Genomic DNA, 16,463 nt, shown 5'->3' with positions numbered 1-16,463 from the left:
GCGGTTTTATAAAGAGGACAGGGCAGAGGCACCGCCAATATTTCTCAGGTAAGCAGCAAATAAACAGCATAGGGTCTTCTTGCTCTTGCAGCTGCCTGCCTGATCTCTCCGCAGCGCCTGGAGTTATGTATTCGCTTTGGAGGGGCAGTGCCCTTCTGACAGCCAATCAGCAGGTCCTGACGAGCAGTACCTTTTCCAGTCAGAAAATCTGGGTGTCCCTGGACACCCAGCTTCTTGGGCGGTGCGCTCAGACGCTGAGACCGGAACCGGGCCAGGCACGTGCTGGGCCCCGGGCGGCGCGCCGTCGCACCTGCTTCTGAGCGAGCCAAGGGGAGACGCGCTTCTTTCAGCAGCGCCTGCACCCCAGTGCTCTTCTCAGTCCTACGTTTTTCTCCGCCCCTTGCACACGCTTAATTAATCATCTCGTCCAGGTCCCTCCGCGCTGACCGCCTCCCCGGTGCGCGGGGCCCGGCAGGGAAAGCGGCCCGGGGCGCCCCGCCTGCGGAGAGACGGCGCCGGAGCATCCGGGATGCCAGAGAACGGCTCCTTGGCCAACTGCTGCGAGGCGGGCGGCCGGGCCGAGAGCCCCCGCTGGCCTGGCGCGGGCGGCGCGCGGTCCTCCGGGGCGCCCCGGCCTCCCTGGGTGGCGCCCGCGCTGTCCGCGGTGCTCGTCGTCACCACCGCCGTGGACATCGTGGGCAACCTCCTGGTCATCCTCTCGGTGCTCGGCAACCGCAGGCTCCGGAACGCAGGTGAGCGCCGCGCCCGCCGCCGCGTCGGGCCGCTCCCTGGCGTCCGGTCTCTGGTCTGACCCTGACCGCGCAGTCGGCCGCCGGGTCTGTGCTCCGCTCCCCGCGCCGCGTTCCCTTCTCCCAACGCGTCCCCAGGTTTGGTCTTGAACTCAAAATGAGGTTGAGTTGCTGCCTTTCCGCGACGTGTGGCTCTTGCAAACGCACCGGGCAGCACTTGGCGCGTCAGTGCCGGCGCGAATCGGGTAAAGTTTTTCTCGCGCACTTTTTGGCAGAGCAGGGAGCTGTGAAAAGCCCAGCGTCTGGAAGTCAAATCTCTCCAAGGCGCTCCAATTTTTGCGGGTCTGGATGGTGCCCTTCCCCGGCCACAGGAATCTCATCTTCAACACCTCCCTCCCAGGCCAAGCGTTATGTTAAGCAGAGCACGTGCTTAAGAAATATTTACTGAGACAGTGAGTAAATTAGTGGAAACGCTCTAGAGGTTTGGCCTGATATTTAGCTCATCTCGGTTCCAAGCAAAAGAGTGCAAAGGCAGCCGTCGACAGCCTCTACTTGGTCGGAACTGCATTGTTTTCAAATACCCGCCCCCCAGCCCCGTCTTTAATGAAGACAGAGCATTCCTAGGACTAAACGAAGATTAAAATAATAGTTTGGCAAAATAGTGTTTCAATCCTGGGACTATTTCCCCCTTTCAATACACTCTCATTTCAACTTTCTCATATGTAGGTGTGTCAAGGAACAAAACCAGAGGGAGGGAGTCTCTGAACTCGGACCCCGAGGGTCATAAGAGCATGCTGACCATTCTATCTTTTGGAGAAGCTCAGTGACCCGTTTGCCCATTTGTCGTTTCCCTGTTTGGGCCTTCGGGGCAACTCAAATGTTAGAGTGAATTAAAAGGAAAAGATAGCAGAAAGTCAATCAGATAACTTAATCATGCTTTTCTAAGGAGGCAGAGCATTCAGAAAGGCTATTTCTAGTACATTGTTATAAACACTTTATGTGACCCTGTGACTCCCAAGATTTTTTATCTAAGGAACAAACAAAAATATGAGCTTCTATCTGTAATATTGGAAACCACGTTTGAAGTAATTGTATGGTGACTAGATGGTAACTAGATTTATAGGGATCATTTTGAAATGTATAGAAGTATTGAATACCTGTGTTGTGCACTGGGAACTAATATATTGTTATGGGTTAGTTATACTTCAAAAACAAACTCAGGAAAAGAGGTCAGATTTGTAGAGCCAGAGGCAAGAGTTGAGGGCAGAGGAAACTCAATGAAGGCAGTCTAAAGGCACAGATGACCACTTCTAAGATAAATAAGTACTGGGGATGCACTGTACAGCATGATAAATATAACACTGCTGTATGTCATATGAAAATTGTTGAGAGTAAATCCTGAGAGTTCTCATCACAATGAAATTTTTTTTTTCTGTTTCTTTTTGCATCTATTTGAGATGGTGAATGTTCACTAAACTTATTGTGGTAATCATTTCATGGTGTATGTAAATAATCAAATCACCTTGCTTTGCTCCTTAAATATACAGTGCTGGGTCTCAATTACATCTCAATAAAACTGGAAGGAAAGGAAAAGTTAAGCTTTCTAACGCTGTCATTCCAGTAGTGGTGACTTTTCTTATCTGCAATAACTTTTTCAAGATATTGTTGTGTCCTTGGAATAGAGGCTGATCTATTAGGAAAGAGCAGGTTAAAAGCATTTTGATCATATTGTCTTTTGTAGCAGCCACAAGGAATTCATTTCCTACCCAGGGAAGCAGGGCTTCTCTCCCTGATTAACCAGGTGTTTAGAGGAGCCTTTGTGGGCTTCTTCCCTTGGGCGGAGTGGCTGGAGAGGGGGTGGGCGTGCTGTTTCCTTTGCCTGAAGGAGGCAAGCTTCTTCTCCCCTCCTCCATCCACAGGCAGGCTGGGCTCTTCCGCTCTCCTAGTGAAGTTCACAGAGACCTTATTGATTTGAGAGCATGGCTGGGGTGGGTAATGAGCGTGTTAAAACACTGGCACTCCCTGTGTTCATTCTTCCTGTGTCTTGGCGAATCTGCACAGCCCAGCACCAGAAAAAAGAATTTCATACCATATCTGTGCGTGAAAGTGACAGTCACTCAGTCTCTGAGTCGCTGACTCTCTGCGACCCCACGGACTATACAGTCCATGGAATTCTCCAGGCCAGAACACTGGAGTGGGTAGCCGTTCCCTTCAGGGGATCTTCCCATTTCTGACATTTTCCTGCCCCAGTCACGCAACTTAACCAGTTTTTATTTGAGCCTTGGCTTTATTGATAATGGTCATGAAAAATCATTTGGCAGACTGAGATTTGAAAAGATGCCCAGACACCTACAGCACTTTGAATAGTTAGCACCCGTTCTACTATTCATCGGCTTCCCTGGCAGCTCAGCTGGTAAAGAATTCACCTGCAGTGTGGGAGACCTGGGTTTTATCCCTGGATTGGGAATATCCCCCGGAGAAGGGAACGGCCACCCATTCCAGTATTCTTGCCTGCAGAATTCCATAGACAGAGGAGCCTGGCAGGTTAGAGTCCATGGGATCACAAAGAATCAGACATCACTGAGCAACTAACATGCACACACACACATATATAATTTGTATATACAATTTAAAAGAGTCAACACGACTGAGCGACTTTCACTTTCACTATGATTCATCAGTTTTCCCTCTTACTGAAGAGTTTGGAGTTACTTTAAGAAACATTCATCTTGGACCTTTCTGTAATCGAGTCTAGTTCTTTAATTCGTCTGGGTTAAGAAAACAGGGCTGTAACATTGAGAACATGTATATGTCAAATAACTCAGGCGCACAGACCACAAAGTCACAGCTGCGTTCTTAGCAGCTGTCATCATCCTCTACTTGGCTGTTATAAACTCAGTTTCTCTGTCTGGCAGATTCTTGTTGTTAATAACAGGGATGCTCCATAGCAGTGGAGATGGTTAGATTGACTGTCCTTTTGTGGGCACGGGGAAACTCCCCTGTCTGCAACTTCTGTGCGCATGCCTTGGGCAAACTTTCTCAGAGATGGCCCTAGAGCAAGTCAGATGGGAAGGAGGGGACGGTGGGAGGCAGATGCAGAGCACCGCGCCACTTAGATAGACGGTAAGGCCGAGTGTGTTTCGCTCCTTGCCGTGTCTGCTTCTGGAGCCTTACATGTTTCGTGGTGCAGGCGGTGTCTCCACTTCTCGGAACGTGATCACTGGGGATCCGCCGCACCGCAGGCTCTCCTGGAGCATCTGGGGACTTCTCCCTGTGCCCACCCCTGCCGTCCGTCCCCTGTCCAGGCCTTGCCAACATCCACCCCTGTATTTTCTCTTTTCCTCTCCTGCTTTTACAGAACCTTGCTCCATCGCGTTCCTTCTCTCTCTGCTGTGTTTTCAATTTCTGTCTCTTTCCCTTTAGCCCCTCTCCCAATCCCCACACACTAGGGATCGTTTGATTAGAAGAAAAAACCATCTTCCCTTGGTCTTATGTGTCCTTCTAACTTCATGACTCCTTTCTCCTTTTCAGCAGACGTCTGACTGTAACGGTTTATATCCATTAATCACTCATTGCTCCCCATTTCCCCCGAGCCCCCTGGGTCTGCCCTCCTGGGAGATGCTCTGTGCTGGGTGATGCTGGAGGCCGCTCCCTCCAGGGACCTTCCATTCTCTCGGCTCACCTGATGCTAGTTCTTGAACCTGCTTCCTCTCTTCATCTTCGAGACCTCTGATCCCTGAGAGTCATCACTGGTTCCTTTGTTCCCCAAGTCTTCCTGATTTTGGTCTCATGGTATATCTACATGCCCCACTTCACACTCTTATCATCCCCTAAACAAGCCATGTCTGTGGTCCGCAGACAGCTTTCCCCGCCCCTCCGCCCTCCCTGTCACCGTGGCCAGATGCACCCCTGGGTCCAGGGACCACTTCCTGCATCTACAGAATGGGGCCCAGTCCCGGCTCCTGGCCGGCACAAGCCTGCGGGGCCAGTGGGATACCCCAGGATCACAGCCCCAGCTCTCGGCTCCGGCTCACGGAGACGGGAGCTGCTGCCACCTGCTCCCAGCCTGTTTTCTGACGCTCTCATCTCTGGAAGCTCCCCTGCCTCTTTTTGGCTAGAGAATATCTCCCTCAAATCCCTTACTACCCTGGTGGTAAATGGTTAAAACCCTGAGCTCGGCTTTGATCCCTGGGCAGGGAAGATCCCACATGCTGCAAGGCTCAATCAAAAAACGGAGGCTCCTTCAGGCTCTAAGCATTGCACACCAGCTGCAGACCTCAAGGGCTTCCCTGGGGGCTCAGGTGGTAAAGAATCCACCTGCAATGCAGGAGAGCCTGGTTCGATTCCTGGGTTGGGAAGATCCACTGGAGAAGGGAGAGGCTACCCACTGCAGTATTCTTGGGCTTCCCTGGTGGCCCGGATGGTGAAGAATCCGCCTGCAACGCAGGAGACTCTGGTTCGATCCCTGGGTTGGGAAGATCCCCTGGAGAACGGAAAGGCTACCCACTGCAGTATTCTGGCCTGGAGAATGCCATGGACAGTACAGTCCATGGGGTCACAAAGAGTTGGACACGACTGAGCCACTTTCACTTTCTTTTTGCAGAACTCAAAATCAAATTTGACTAGGAAAAGAATTAGCCAACATAGAGGTAAACTGTCTTCTCCCAAGCCACCAGCTCAACCCCGTTCCTCTGCTCTCCTGCTGGTTGTTGGCTTTATAATTGAAATCATAAAAGGTGTGGTTACTGTCTCCTCCCACGACCCTGCCCAGTCCACACAGCACTTCCCTTACAGTACCGCTCTGAGTTTTTTCTCTCCCCACAGGACTGTGAGATCACTGAGAGCAGAGACTTTTGTTCCATTTCTGAAACTTAATCTAGGTCTGCTGAAACAAACTGAAATGGACAAAATACTAAGAAAGCAGTGAGACAGAAGGAATTAATTTTGCTTCATGAAGTGAGGTATACTCAGCACCACTCACACCATCAGTACGAATCTCAGGGAAGTGAATTGCCATGAGCACTAAAAGCCCAAAGTATATCTCATTCTTGTCCTCAAAAGCTGACTGCACCTTCTCTAGGGTGTATTGACCCCTGATGTTGCTGTGTGGCCAGCGGGCTCCCTAAAATTGTGCCCCAGGGACTCCTGAGGGAGTTTGTTTTTAAATTTTTATTGGTGAATGTTGTTCTTCAGTTGCTAAGGTGTGTCCGGCTCTTTGTGACCCTTGTACTGCAACACTCCAGGCTTCCCTGTCCTTCACTATCTCCCACAGTTTGCTCAAACCCATGTCCATTGAGTCGGTGATGCTATCCAGCCATCTCATCCTCTGTCGTCCCTTCTCCTCCTGCCTTCAATCTTTCCCAGCATCAGGGTCTTCTCCAAAGTCAGCTCTTTGCATCAGGTGGCCGAAGTATTGGAGTTTCAGCTTCAACATCAGTCCTTCCAATGAATATTCAGGACTGATTTCTTTTGGAATGGATTGGTTTGATCTCCTTGCAATCCAAGGGACTCTCAAGAGTCTTCTCCAACTATTTGAGTATAGTTAATTTACAATGTTGTGTTAGTTTCAGGGGGAGAGCAAAGTGAGTCAATTATACTTGTACATGTATTCACTCTTTTTTAGATTCTTTCCCATCTATGTCATTACAGAGTACTGAGTAGAGTCCCCTGTGCTTACAGCAGGTTCTTACCAGTTCTCTGTTTTATATATAGTAATGTGTATATGCCTCTTGCCCATTCTGGCTTGAGGCTACTCACTTTAAACTGCCTATAAAACCGAGCCTCCTGTCGTTACCTGGCACCATTCAGACTGTCAGTCACACAGAAAAGAGGGAGAGAAACGTGTCCTTACTGTAATGCAGAGATAGTCTCCATCGGCTAGCAGAAGGCACCACGGCATCCATGGTTCCTGGCCCACCGGCACAGGGACCCTATTTTCCCAGGTGATGATCAGGAGCCACTGCCTGACAATGGATTCTTGTTCTGCAGGTGGATTAAGAGGCTGTTGGAGAGGTGTTGTTAGTGAGCAGAGGTATGGCCAAACATAGGGCATTCCTGTGACTTGTAAGGAAGGATGTGGAATATTTGACATTGGGATTACCCAGAAAGATTTGGGGTGCTTGCTGAATGCCCAGGTCCTTGTCTGGAATCCACTCTGTGGCTTGGGCACCCAGCAGTGTGCAGAGTTTGCATCATCCCTTACCCAGAACGACTGCACTGCAGACTTCCTGGGGAGAGATTTCTGTCTGGCCCTGTTGGCATCCCCGTTAGCTTAGAGCAGATCCTGAATTGAGGAGGTAAATGATGATTTATTTACACATCACAGGCTGACCCTGAGCTAAAGCTCCTGAAGGGCCTGGAGAAAATGTTTAATGGGCCCACAGCCCCCGCCCTCAGGCGTTACCAGCTAAGTGGCCCCAACTCAGCCAGGTTTTATCCACCATCAGGCACTCTGGAGACATCCCTTGGTGACAAGCATCTTCTGAGCTGCTGAGCCCTCAGGCTTTGGAGGGCTTCTTATCAGCTGAAAACCAAACTGGGCTGCATTAGACTCTCTCTGATGTTGCCTGAGCCTTCCAACTTCACATTTTAGCTCTAAGCATTTTCTCTTTACTGAGCAAGAATGGAAGCATTTTAAATCTCTTAATTATGTCTTTTAGCCAAATAGCCAGAAAGCTCATAATCCTTGTTAATTCCCACCTTGGAGTCCTTAGTATCCCCTAGTGTGAACATTTTCATGTTAGACTGCCTTGTTTTCCTTCCCACAAAGCTGGAGTCTGTATTTACCATGATATGCTGCAAAACTCAGAAAATCCTGATGCCCCATTAGGTCTTACAGTTCAAGATACTGATGGCTGAAAGAGGAAAAATTAGGGCGTTGGGAAGTCAAGTCCCCGTTCTGAGGGAGTTTACACTTTAGAAGCAATGTCTTAACTTCACTGTTCTCATCCTATAGGACTTCTCACATCTTATCTCCCAAGGAGCCTAGTCCAACATTATGAGCCTCCTTCTTGTTCTTTGTAATAATAATATCAAGTTGTCATAATTCTATGTAAATATAATAAGACTGATAATAATATAAATAATAATGCAGTTGATAATAATATAAAAATCCCAGTAATAGGTAATAGCTAAGATTGTTATATGTAGGTTTAGCAGATGCACACTATTATATACAGAATGGATAAATAAGGCCTTCCTGTGTAATACAGGGAACTGTGTTCCATATCCTACGATTAAACCATAATGAAAGGAATATAAGAGAAGTAAGTGTGTATAACTGAATCACTTCGCTGTACAGCAGAAATCAACACAACGTTGTAAATCAGCACATCATTGTAAATAAAAAAAGCCTACTATGTGTTTATTATGTGTCAGATAGAAGCTTCTCTCATTTAAAAGAGAGAAAAAGAAAAAAAAACTTAGTCTCTCTATCAAAGGATAGCCCTTTCCCAGCACCAGGTCATTTCTCTCCTAATCTGCAAGATTAGGAGGGTGGCCTCCAGTGCAGAAGTGTGTCCTCCAGCACTCAGCACGCTCACCCTTGCTCACATCAATGCTGCTGTCCTAGCTGGCAGGTGAGAGGGCACGTTTTTGCACTTTCTCACTCTCGTGATGACCAAAACCTCTACACCTTTAATCCCTATGACTTTTTTTTTTCCTGATTTCCTCTTGTTTCTCTTCTTGTTTTTTTTTTTTTTTTCCTCCCCTCTTTCTCTGTTCACATATTCTGGGTGCTAATGTCTTGATCTGTAAAATGGAATCAGCTGATCCATCATACAATCAGCCTTAAAGGATTCCTGTGGAAAACAATTGAATCAGTTTGTGTGAATGCATATTATAAACGGCAAGATGCTATACCAATTGTTTTCTTGTTATGTGTGTTAGTGGCTTAGTCACGTCTGACTCTTTGTGACCCTACGAGCTGTAGCCTGCCAGGCTCCTCTGCCCATGGGATTCTTCAGGCAAGAACACTGGACTGGGTTGCCATGCCCTCCTCCAGGGGATCTTCCCTGCTCAGGGATTGAACCTGGGTCTCCTGCATTGTGGGAAGATTCTTTACCATCCGAGCCACCAGGGAAGCCTTCTTGTTATAACTAAGTGTAATTCAAGTAGTGAAATGCCTCCGTAAGCGTTTCCTAACAATGCTTTCATGGTTATGGTATAAGATTTTGTAGTAAGCATCTTATTGAGCTTCCCAGGTGGTGCAGTGGTCAAGAATCCACCTGCCAAGCAGGAGATGCAGGTTTGATCCTGATCCCTGGATTGGGAAGATCTGCTGAAGAAGGAAATGGCAACCCACTCCAGTATTCTTGCCTGGAAAATTCCATGGACAGAGGAGCCTGGTGGGCTACAGTCCGTGGGGTCACAAGAGTCAGACACGACTGTGCCACTGAGCACGGCACAGCAATGAGCATTTTAGTTACTGATTTAAGTGGGTGCTTATGCTCTTAAATATATTCTTTTAAGTGGTTAAAATATTTCCATCATATTTTTGCATATGTTATTTGCTTGTTAAGTGTAAGTTAAAGTTATGTTAGATTTCAACTGAGCCCTTGTATGATTTACCCACATGCTCCAGGGTTTTCATAAATAATGTGATTTTGAAAGAAAACAATGTCCACCCTCAAAGAATTTGGGGATTAACTAGGAGCTCTGTTTGTTGTTTAGTTGCTAAGTCATGTCTGACTTTTTTTGCGACCCTGTGGACTATAGCCCACCAGGCTCCTCTGTCCATGGGATTTTCCCAGGCAAGAATACTAGAGTGGGTTGCCATGCCCTCTTTGAGGGAATCTCCCCAACCCAGGGGTTGAACCTGGGTGTCCTGCACTGGTAGGTGGATTCTTTAACACTGAGCCACCAGGGAAGACCAATTAGGAGCTTATGTTAATATGAAAGGACATTGTTTTATATTTGTGAAGAAGTCACATTTTTAATAAATTACCTATTCAGTTATTTCAAATGCCTATCCCTGAATATAACTAATAAGAATACCTCACATTTGTTTGAAGATTATTATTGTTTCTTAAATCCCTTCCCATGCAAGATCCCATTTGAGGTAAATAGCCATCCTGGGATGGAGGCAGGCCCGTAAGAAGGGCTTTGTGATTTTTGGCTGATCCCTGGGCTGGTGGTGCTTGACCAGCCCCATCCCCACCCCACCGCCCACTGCCCTCAGCTCCAGGATGACTCGGCTCTTCCCCAGTGTTCTCACCGCTCATGCTGGTCTCCCGCCCAGCTCTGCCTACACTGAAAAGGCAGTTTCTGTGTCAGTTTCCCCAACAGCACTGTGGGCATGTCAATGGCAGGGGCGTGTCTTTCAGCCATCACTGTGCCCTACCCAAGCATGATAGGTGCTCAGTGGACACAGCACACGTCTGAGTAAGTGGAAGATGGAGGAAAACCTCAAGGCGTGGGAAGTTTAACCCTGTTGGAAAGGATAACAGAGATGATAGTGTCGACTTCCCCATCATAACACTCATAGCATCTCACTAAAAAATTTATTTCATTGATTTATGTGGCTGCACTGGGTCTTAGTTGCGGCACACATGATCCTCTGTCTTCGTTGAGGCATGTGGGTTCGTTAGTTGCTGCATGCAGGATTTTTTTATTTATAGCATGCAAAATCTAGTTCCCTGACCAGGATCAAACCTGGCCACTCTGCATGGTGACCACTAGACTACCAGGGAAGTCCCATCACATCTCACTTTCATTTCATTGTCCCCTGTATGAGGCCATGAGGTTTGTAAGAGGAGAAGGTGCGTCATTCTTGCTTACCACACTTACCCTCAGCCCCAGCATAGTCAGAGCATCCGGCTGAGCCACCAGGAAGCCCATAGAGCCAGTACCCAGTAAATACTCAGCAGTATTTGTGGAGCAAATGAGTCCATGACTAACTATTTCTGCATTGCTCCTTTTAGCTCAAAGAGCAGAGACAATTGAAAACCAACACATTCTTCTTAGAAAATAGAGTGGGCACAGGAAAAAGGGATGCAGAATTCTGATGAAGACCAGATAGCTCAACATCTGCTGGCTCTCTCCTGGGTTAACACATCCCCACTGAGGACTAGATTTCCTGAAAAAGGGAAAGTAGGCCGAGAGGGAGGGGACTGTGGTCTGTGTATGTGGGGAGATGTGCTTTGTGTATGAATACTGGGAGGAGTTCCATCCATATTAATACAAAACCCTGTTGTGAAGGTCTGTCTCCACTAATATGCCCTGTCTGATGGAGGTCGATGGAAATAAGTAACGCCAAGGCTTGTGAGATGAATACTCGTTAGAGGACCGTGCCCGGGGTGATGAGCAGCGCTGTGTGTCCTGCTTGATTTCTCACCTGTCTGCAGAAAATGGGACCGCAGAACTCAGCCTCCCCTTGACTCTCATCTAGGCAGGGCCTGGCTTCTTACAGATGGGAAACACGGCAAGAATTTTATTCCTCTAATTTGGAATTTTGTCAAGAAAGCCTGGAGACGATAGGATGTCTGGGCAGATGGATCTACAGCAGGAACTGGTTGATTTCAGCCTTTTAGGAACAGCCGGAGTAATGGGGAAGAGTAATTGAATCACTTTCCACGTGGAGCGGAATGTGTTTTACCCACTGTTTACAAGCTGTTTGCCGCCTCTGGGGCATTATTCCGGGCTGGGCCACGTTAACACCGCAGAGCTTGACTTACTTCCTGAGAAACAGCAGGCTGAGCCGCACCTGCTCATGCCTTTGTCCGCGTGCTTGCAAGGGCCGGAAGCTCCTTTGCCACCCCGCCAGGAGGCCGTGGGCCCTGCGGAGGCCAGCATCCCCACGTTGGGAAGAAGGGATTTTCTTCACAGAAATAGCCATGCCACGTGTGTCTGAGGAGGGGGAAGGAGGGCTCCAAAAATAAAGAACGGAACCAACAAGTGATCATCACAGAGAAAAGAAGTTCAGGGACTCGGTCAAGTTAAAAAGTGACAGCATTGAGATTACCCCAGGTCACTCCAACTTCCGACGCCCACTTCCAAATGTCAAAACAGTTAATTTTTTTTTTTTTTTGAGGAGTCTCTATACTGTGGTCCACGATGGTGGCATCAGTTTACATTCCCACCAACAGTGTATTAAGGTTCTGTTCCTTTTTCGCTACATCCTCACCAACATTTGTTATTTGTGTTCTTTTTGGTCATAGCCATTCTGATCAGTGTCAGGTGATATCTTACTGTGGTTTTGATTTGCATTTCTCTGATGATTAGTGATGCTGAGCATCTTTTCATAAGCCTGTTGGCCATCTGTGTGTCTTCCTTGAAAAAAGATCTATTTAGGTCTTCCGCTCATTTTTTGATCAGTTTATTTTGTTTTTTTGATATTGAGTTTTATGAGCTATTTGCATGTTGGATATTAACCCCTTATCAGACACACCATTTGCAAATATTTCCTCGCATTCACTAGACTGTCCATATGATCCAGCAATTCCACTGCTGCTATATGTCCAAAAGAAAAAGAAAATACTAATTCAAAAAGATACATATGCACCCCAATGTTCATAGCAGCATTATTTACAATTACCAGGGCATAGAGGCAATCAACAGATGAATGGATAAAGAAGATGTGGTGTTCACAGATACACAATGGAATATTTCTCAGCCGTAGCAGTGAAGTTTTGCCACGTGCACCATGGATGGAACTGGATGCCATTCTACTTGGTAGAATAAGTCAGACAGAGAATGACAAACACTGCATGTTATCATTTCTATGTGGAACCTAAAAAACAGAACAAACTAGTGACTATAACGAAAAAGGAGCAGGGTCACAGATACAGAGACAAACTTGTGATTATCTGTGGGGTGGGGGTGATGGGGGAGGGGCAGCAGCAGTAAGGGATTCAGAGAGAAAAATACTGTGTACAAAATAAATTGTAAGAATTGCACAGGGAATACTGACAATATTGTATAATAACCTTAAATGGAGTATAATCTATAAAAATACTGAATCACTTTGTTGTATGCCTGAAACTAATACAATATTGTAAATCAACTATAATTATTTCTGGGTCATCTGACAACAAATTTGAAAGAGGTAATCCCTCACTCTCTGAGACCAAGTAAGGTCTAAGTAGTAGAGTCAGAAGGGCTTCTCCAGTGGTACTAGAGGTAAAGACCCTGCCTGCCAGTGCAGGAGACAGAAGAGACACTGGTTCAATCCCTGAGTCAGTAAGATCCCCTGGGGGCAATATTCTTGCCTGGAGAATCCCATGGACAAAGGAGCCTGGTGGGCTACAGTACATGGGGTCACACAGAGTCGGACACGACTGAAGTGACTTAGTATGCATATATGCGCAGTGTAATCAGAAACTGAAATCTACCAGTGGAGAAAGAGAAGAAGGCTGAGAATGAAATGAAAAAGCAGGAGATTCCCAAGCAGGTCCTGAAATATGCATTTCTTGCCTGTAATACCAGCATGAAAGAATTTGAGGGGGATTTTCTCCCATTAACTAAACAGATTCCCGAGATAGTAGAATAGGAAGGAATCTCACAGTTTACCCTAAGGCAGGGTTCTCCTCCACCATCCAACCTGTACTTGAAAGTCTCAAGAGACAGGGAAGCTCATTGCCTGGAAAGCACTTCCAAATGTCCAAATGAGCTCCTTTCTATTCAGTAAAACCCTGTTTCCCTCAGACTCTTCTCTGGGGGCTCAGATGGCAAAGAGTCTGCCTGCAATGCAGGAGACCTGGGCTTGATTCCTGAGTCAGGAAAATTCCCTGGAGCAGGGCTTGGCAACCCACTCCAGTATCCTTGCCTGGAGAATTCCATGGACGGAGAAGCCTGGAGGGCTACAGGCCATGGGGTCGCAAAGAGTCAGAGAAAACTGAGTAACTAACACTTTTCCCTTAGATCCTAACGTAGCTCTGGACTCAGGAACAGCTGGTTCCTGAGAACTCCCAGGAAACTAACAAATGTCTTTTCAGTCCTTTGTGACTGAGGTGACCTCAAGCATGTGAGGTTAAAATAGGCATTTTAAGAAGCCTGCTTGTGGGTCTTCCAGTTTCCCCAGGAGTCTTCTCTGAGGTGGGGTGACAATGTGTATCTGGACAAGGAGGACTTTCTCTACCTTGTGGGTCCATTTGTAGCTACAGGTACAGAATCTGCTTTACCTGAGGGTCTGACTTGGGGGCACATCCAACTGAGTGGCTCTGAGCCCCTTTTCCCAAACCCCTTGAGATCAGACCACAGCCGGGCTTTTCTGATTGCTGTGCTTTTTGGGTCCTTTCCATCGGCCAGGTGCTTTGGATCCCTGAGGTGGTCACCGCAGCCTCTGCAGGGTCCCCCCAGATGCATGGTGGTGGTGGCGCACCGGTGTCCTGAGAGAGTCCCTCCTGGGAGGGACAGAGGGGAGGGACAGAGGCTAGAATATTCTAGAATATTCTAGAGGATGGAGATGGCTAGGTCTCGTCCTGACACTCTCTGCCTGTTTCCTGCTCCAGGTAACCTGTTCTTGGTAAGTCTGGCATTCGCTGACCTGGCCGTAGCCTTGTACCCCTACCCGCTGACCCTCGTGGCCATCTTCCATGACGGCTGGGCCCTGGGAGAGGCGCACTGCAAGGCCAGCGCCTTCGTGATGGGCCTGAGTGTGGTTGGCTCCGTCTTCAACATCACCGCCATCGCCGTCGACCGCTACTGCTACGTCTGCCGCAGCGTGACCTACCACCGCCTCTGCCAGCGCCGGCATGCCGCCCTCTACGTCGGCCTTGTCTGGCTGCTCGCCCTGCTGGTCCTGCTGCCCAACTTCTTTGTGGGGTCCCTGGAGTACGACCCGCGCGTCTACTCGTGCACCTTCGCGCAGACGGCCAGCGCCGGGTACACGGCGGCCGTGGTGCTCGTGCACTTCCTGCTGCCCGTGGCCGTCGTGTGCTTCTGCTACCTGCACATCTGGGTGCTGGTGCTGCGCGCCCGCAGGAAGGTCAAGGCGGAGAGCAAGCCGCGCCCGTGGTCCGGCCGCGTGCGCAGCTTTCTGAGCATGTTCGTGGTCTTTGTGATCTTCGCCATCTGCTGGGCGCCGTTGAACTGCATAGGCCTCGCCGTGGCCATTGACCCGAAAGAAGTGGCTCCCCGGGTCCCAGAGGGGCTGTTCGTCTCTAGCTACTTCCTGGCCTATTTCAACAGCTGCCTGAATGCCATCGTCTATGGGCTCCTGAACCAGAACTTCCGCAGGGAATATAAGAGGATCATCTCTGCCCTCTGGAACCCACGGCGCTGCCTGCAGGACTCTTCCAAGGGCAGCCAGGCTGAGGGCCCGGGCAGCCAGCCTACCCCCGCTGATAGCACCCGGGCCCCTGCGCAGGCAGATAATCTCCCGCCTGATGCCCGGCCGGGCGACGCACTCAGGAAATGATGGGAGAGAATCCACGCCTCGGGGGAGGTCAGCCGCCTGGGCCGTGCCAGCCAGTCAGAGGACAGCTCGCGGCTGGGGGCCCTTCACCCTATGGACGAGAAGCCCCTCAGTACACTGGGGTCAGGCGATCAGGGACCCCTGCAGGTCCTGGAGGCCACGTCGCAGCGAGCACATCGGGCCCAGCCCGCCCACAGTCCCGGTGCGCCGGGGCCCGGTCCCGCATAGGCGAGGAAGGAGCAGAAGGCAGAGGGGCCTGGGGTGCAAGAGGCAGCCTCCTCCCCACCGCAGCCCTCCTGCTTGGGCTTCCTGCTGCTCTCGCTCCTTGCCCTGAGGGGCTGCGGGAGTCCAGGGCTCCTCTGTGAGCGAGGCCGGAAGGGGAAGCTCGGCAGGGCTGGACGGGCGGCCGCTCTGCAGGTGCCGCTCAGAGGACAGCGTCCCGCACCCCACCCCCCCAGGGTCTGCTCTACACACACAGGTGTGCGCATGCGCAGACCCACACACATCATGTCAGACACACACACACACACCCCCTTCTATACACTGTGCACACCACTCACACCACACTACAGACACACTAGACACACACCACATCACACACACACCCCTATATACACTGTACACCCCGCTCAGACCACACTACAGACATACCACACACACACAGCCCTATATACACTGTGCACACCACTCACACCACACTACAGACATACCACACACACACACACACACACACACAGCCCTATATACACTGTGCACACCACTCACACCACACTACAGTTATACTGCAGACACACCACATGAGATACACACACACACCCTTGTATTCACTGTGCACACCACTCATGTCGCATTACAGACATACCACACACACACAGCCCTATATACACTGTGCACACCACTCACACCACACTACAGGCATACTGCGTGCACACACACACACACACACAGCCCTATATACACTGTACACCCCACTCACACCACACTACATACATAGCACACACACACACACACAGCCCTATATACACCGTGCACACCACTCACACCACACTACAGGCATACTGCGTGCACACACACGCACACACACACACACACACACACGCACACACACACCCCCCTCAGGCGTCTGGAATAGAGCCTGCCCAGCTTCCTTTCCTGGTCCCACCCTGTTCAAGCTGTGTGACTTGCTTGTGTGATTGGCAGACCCCTAACCTCTGTTTTCCTCGGTTGCTGCCCTTTAAATGGAGACCGTGCCACCGCCTGCCCCCTCAGGGCTGTGTGAGGAGCTGCTGGGATGACACGGCCCCAGAGTGAGGACGTGGCCGGCACTCGGTCATCATTCCCTCATCACCATTCTAACTACA

General features: G+C 49.3%; 1 protein-coding gene across 1 annotated transcript; it reads left to right on the top strand.

Annotated features, from left to right (window-relative positions):
- Positions 1 to 262: 262 nt before the first annotated feature.
- Positions 263 to 16,122, top strand: MTNR1B (melatonin receptor 1B). Its single transcript, XM_020878096.2, has 2 exons — positions 263 to 752; positions 14,198 to 16,122. The coding sequence occupies exons 1-2, from the start codon at positions 530 to 532 to the stop codon at positions 15,103 to 15,105; spliced, it is 1,131 nt and encodes a 376-aa protein (XP_020733755.2). The 5' UTR covers positions 263 to 529; the 3' UTR covers positions 15,106 to 16,122.
- The last annotated feature ends 341 nt before the right edge of the window (positions 16,123 to 16,463 follow it).

The sequence above is a fragment of the Odocoileus virginianus genome, chromosome 28, assembly GCF_023699985.2.
Source record: "Odocoileus virginianus isolate 20LAN1187 ecotype Illinois chromosome 28, Ovbor_1.2, whole genome shotgun sequence".
NCBI classification, from domain to species: domain Eukaryota; kingdom Metazoa; phylum Chordata; class Mammalia; order Artiodactyla; family Cervidae; genus Odocoileus; species Odocoileus virginianus.
This window is presented reverse-complemented; position numbering and strand designations above follow the sequence as displayed.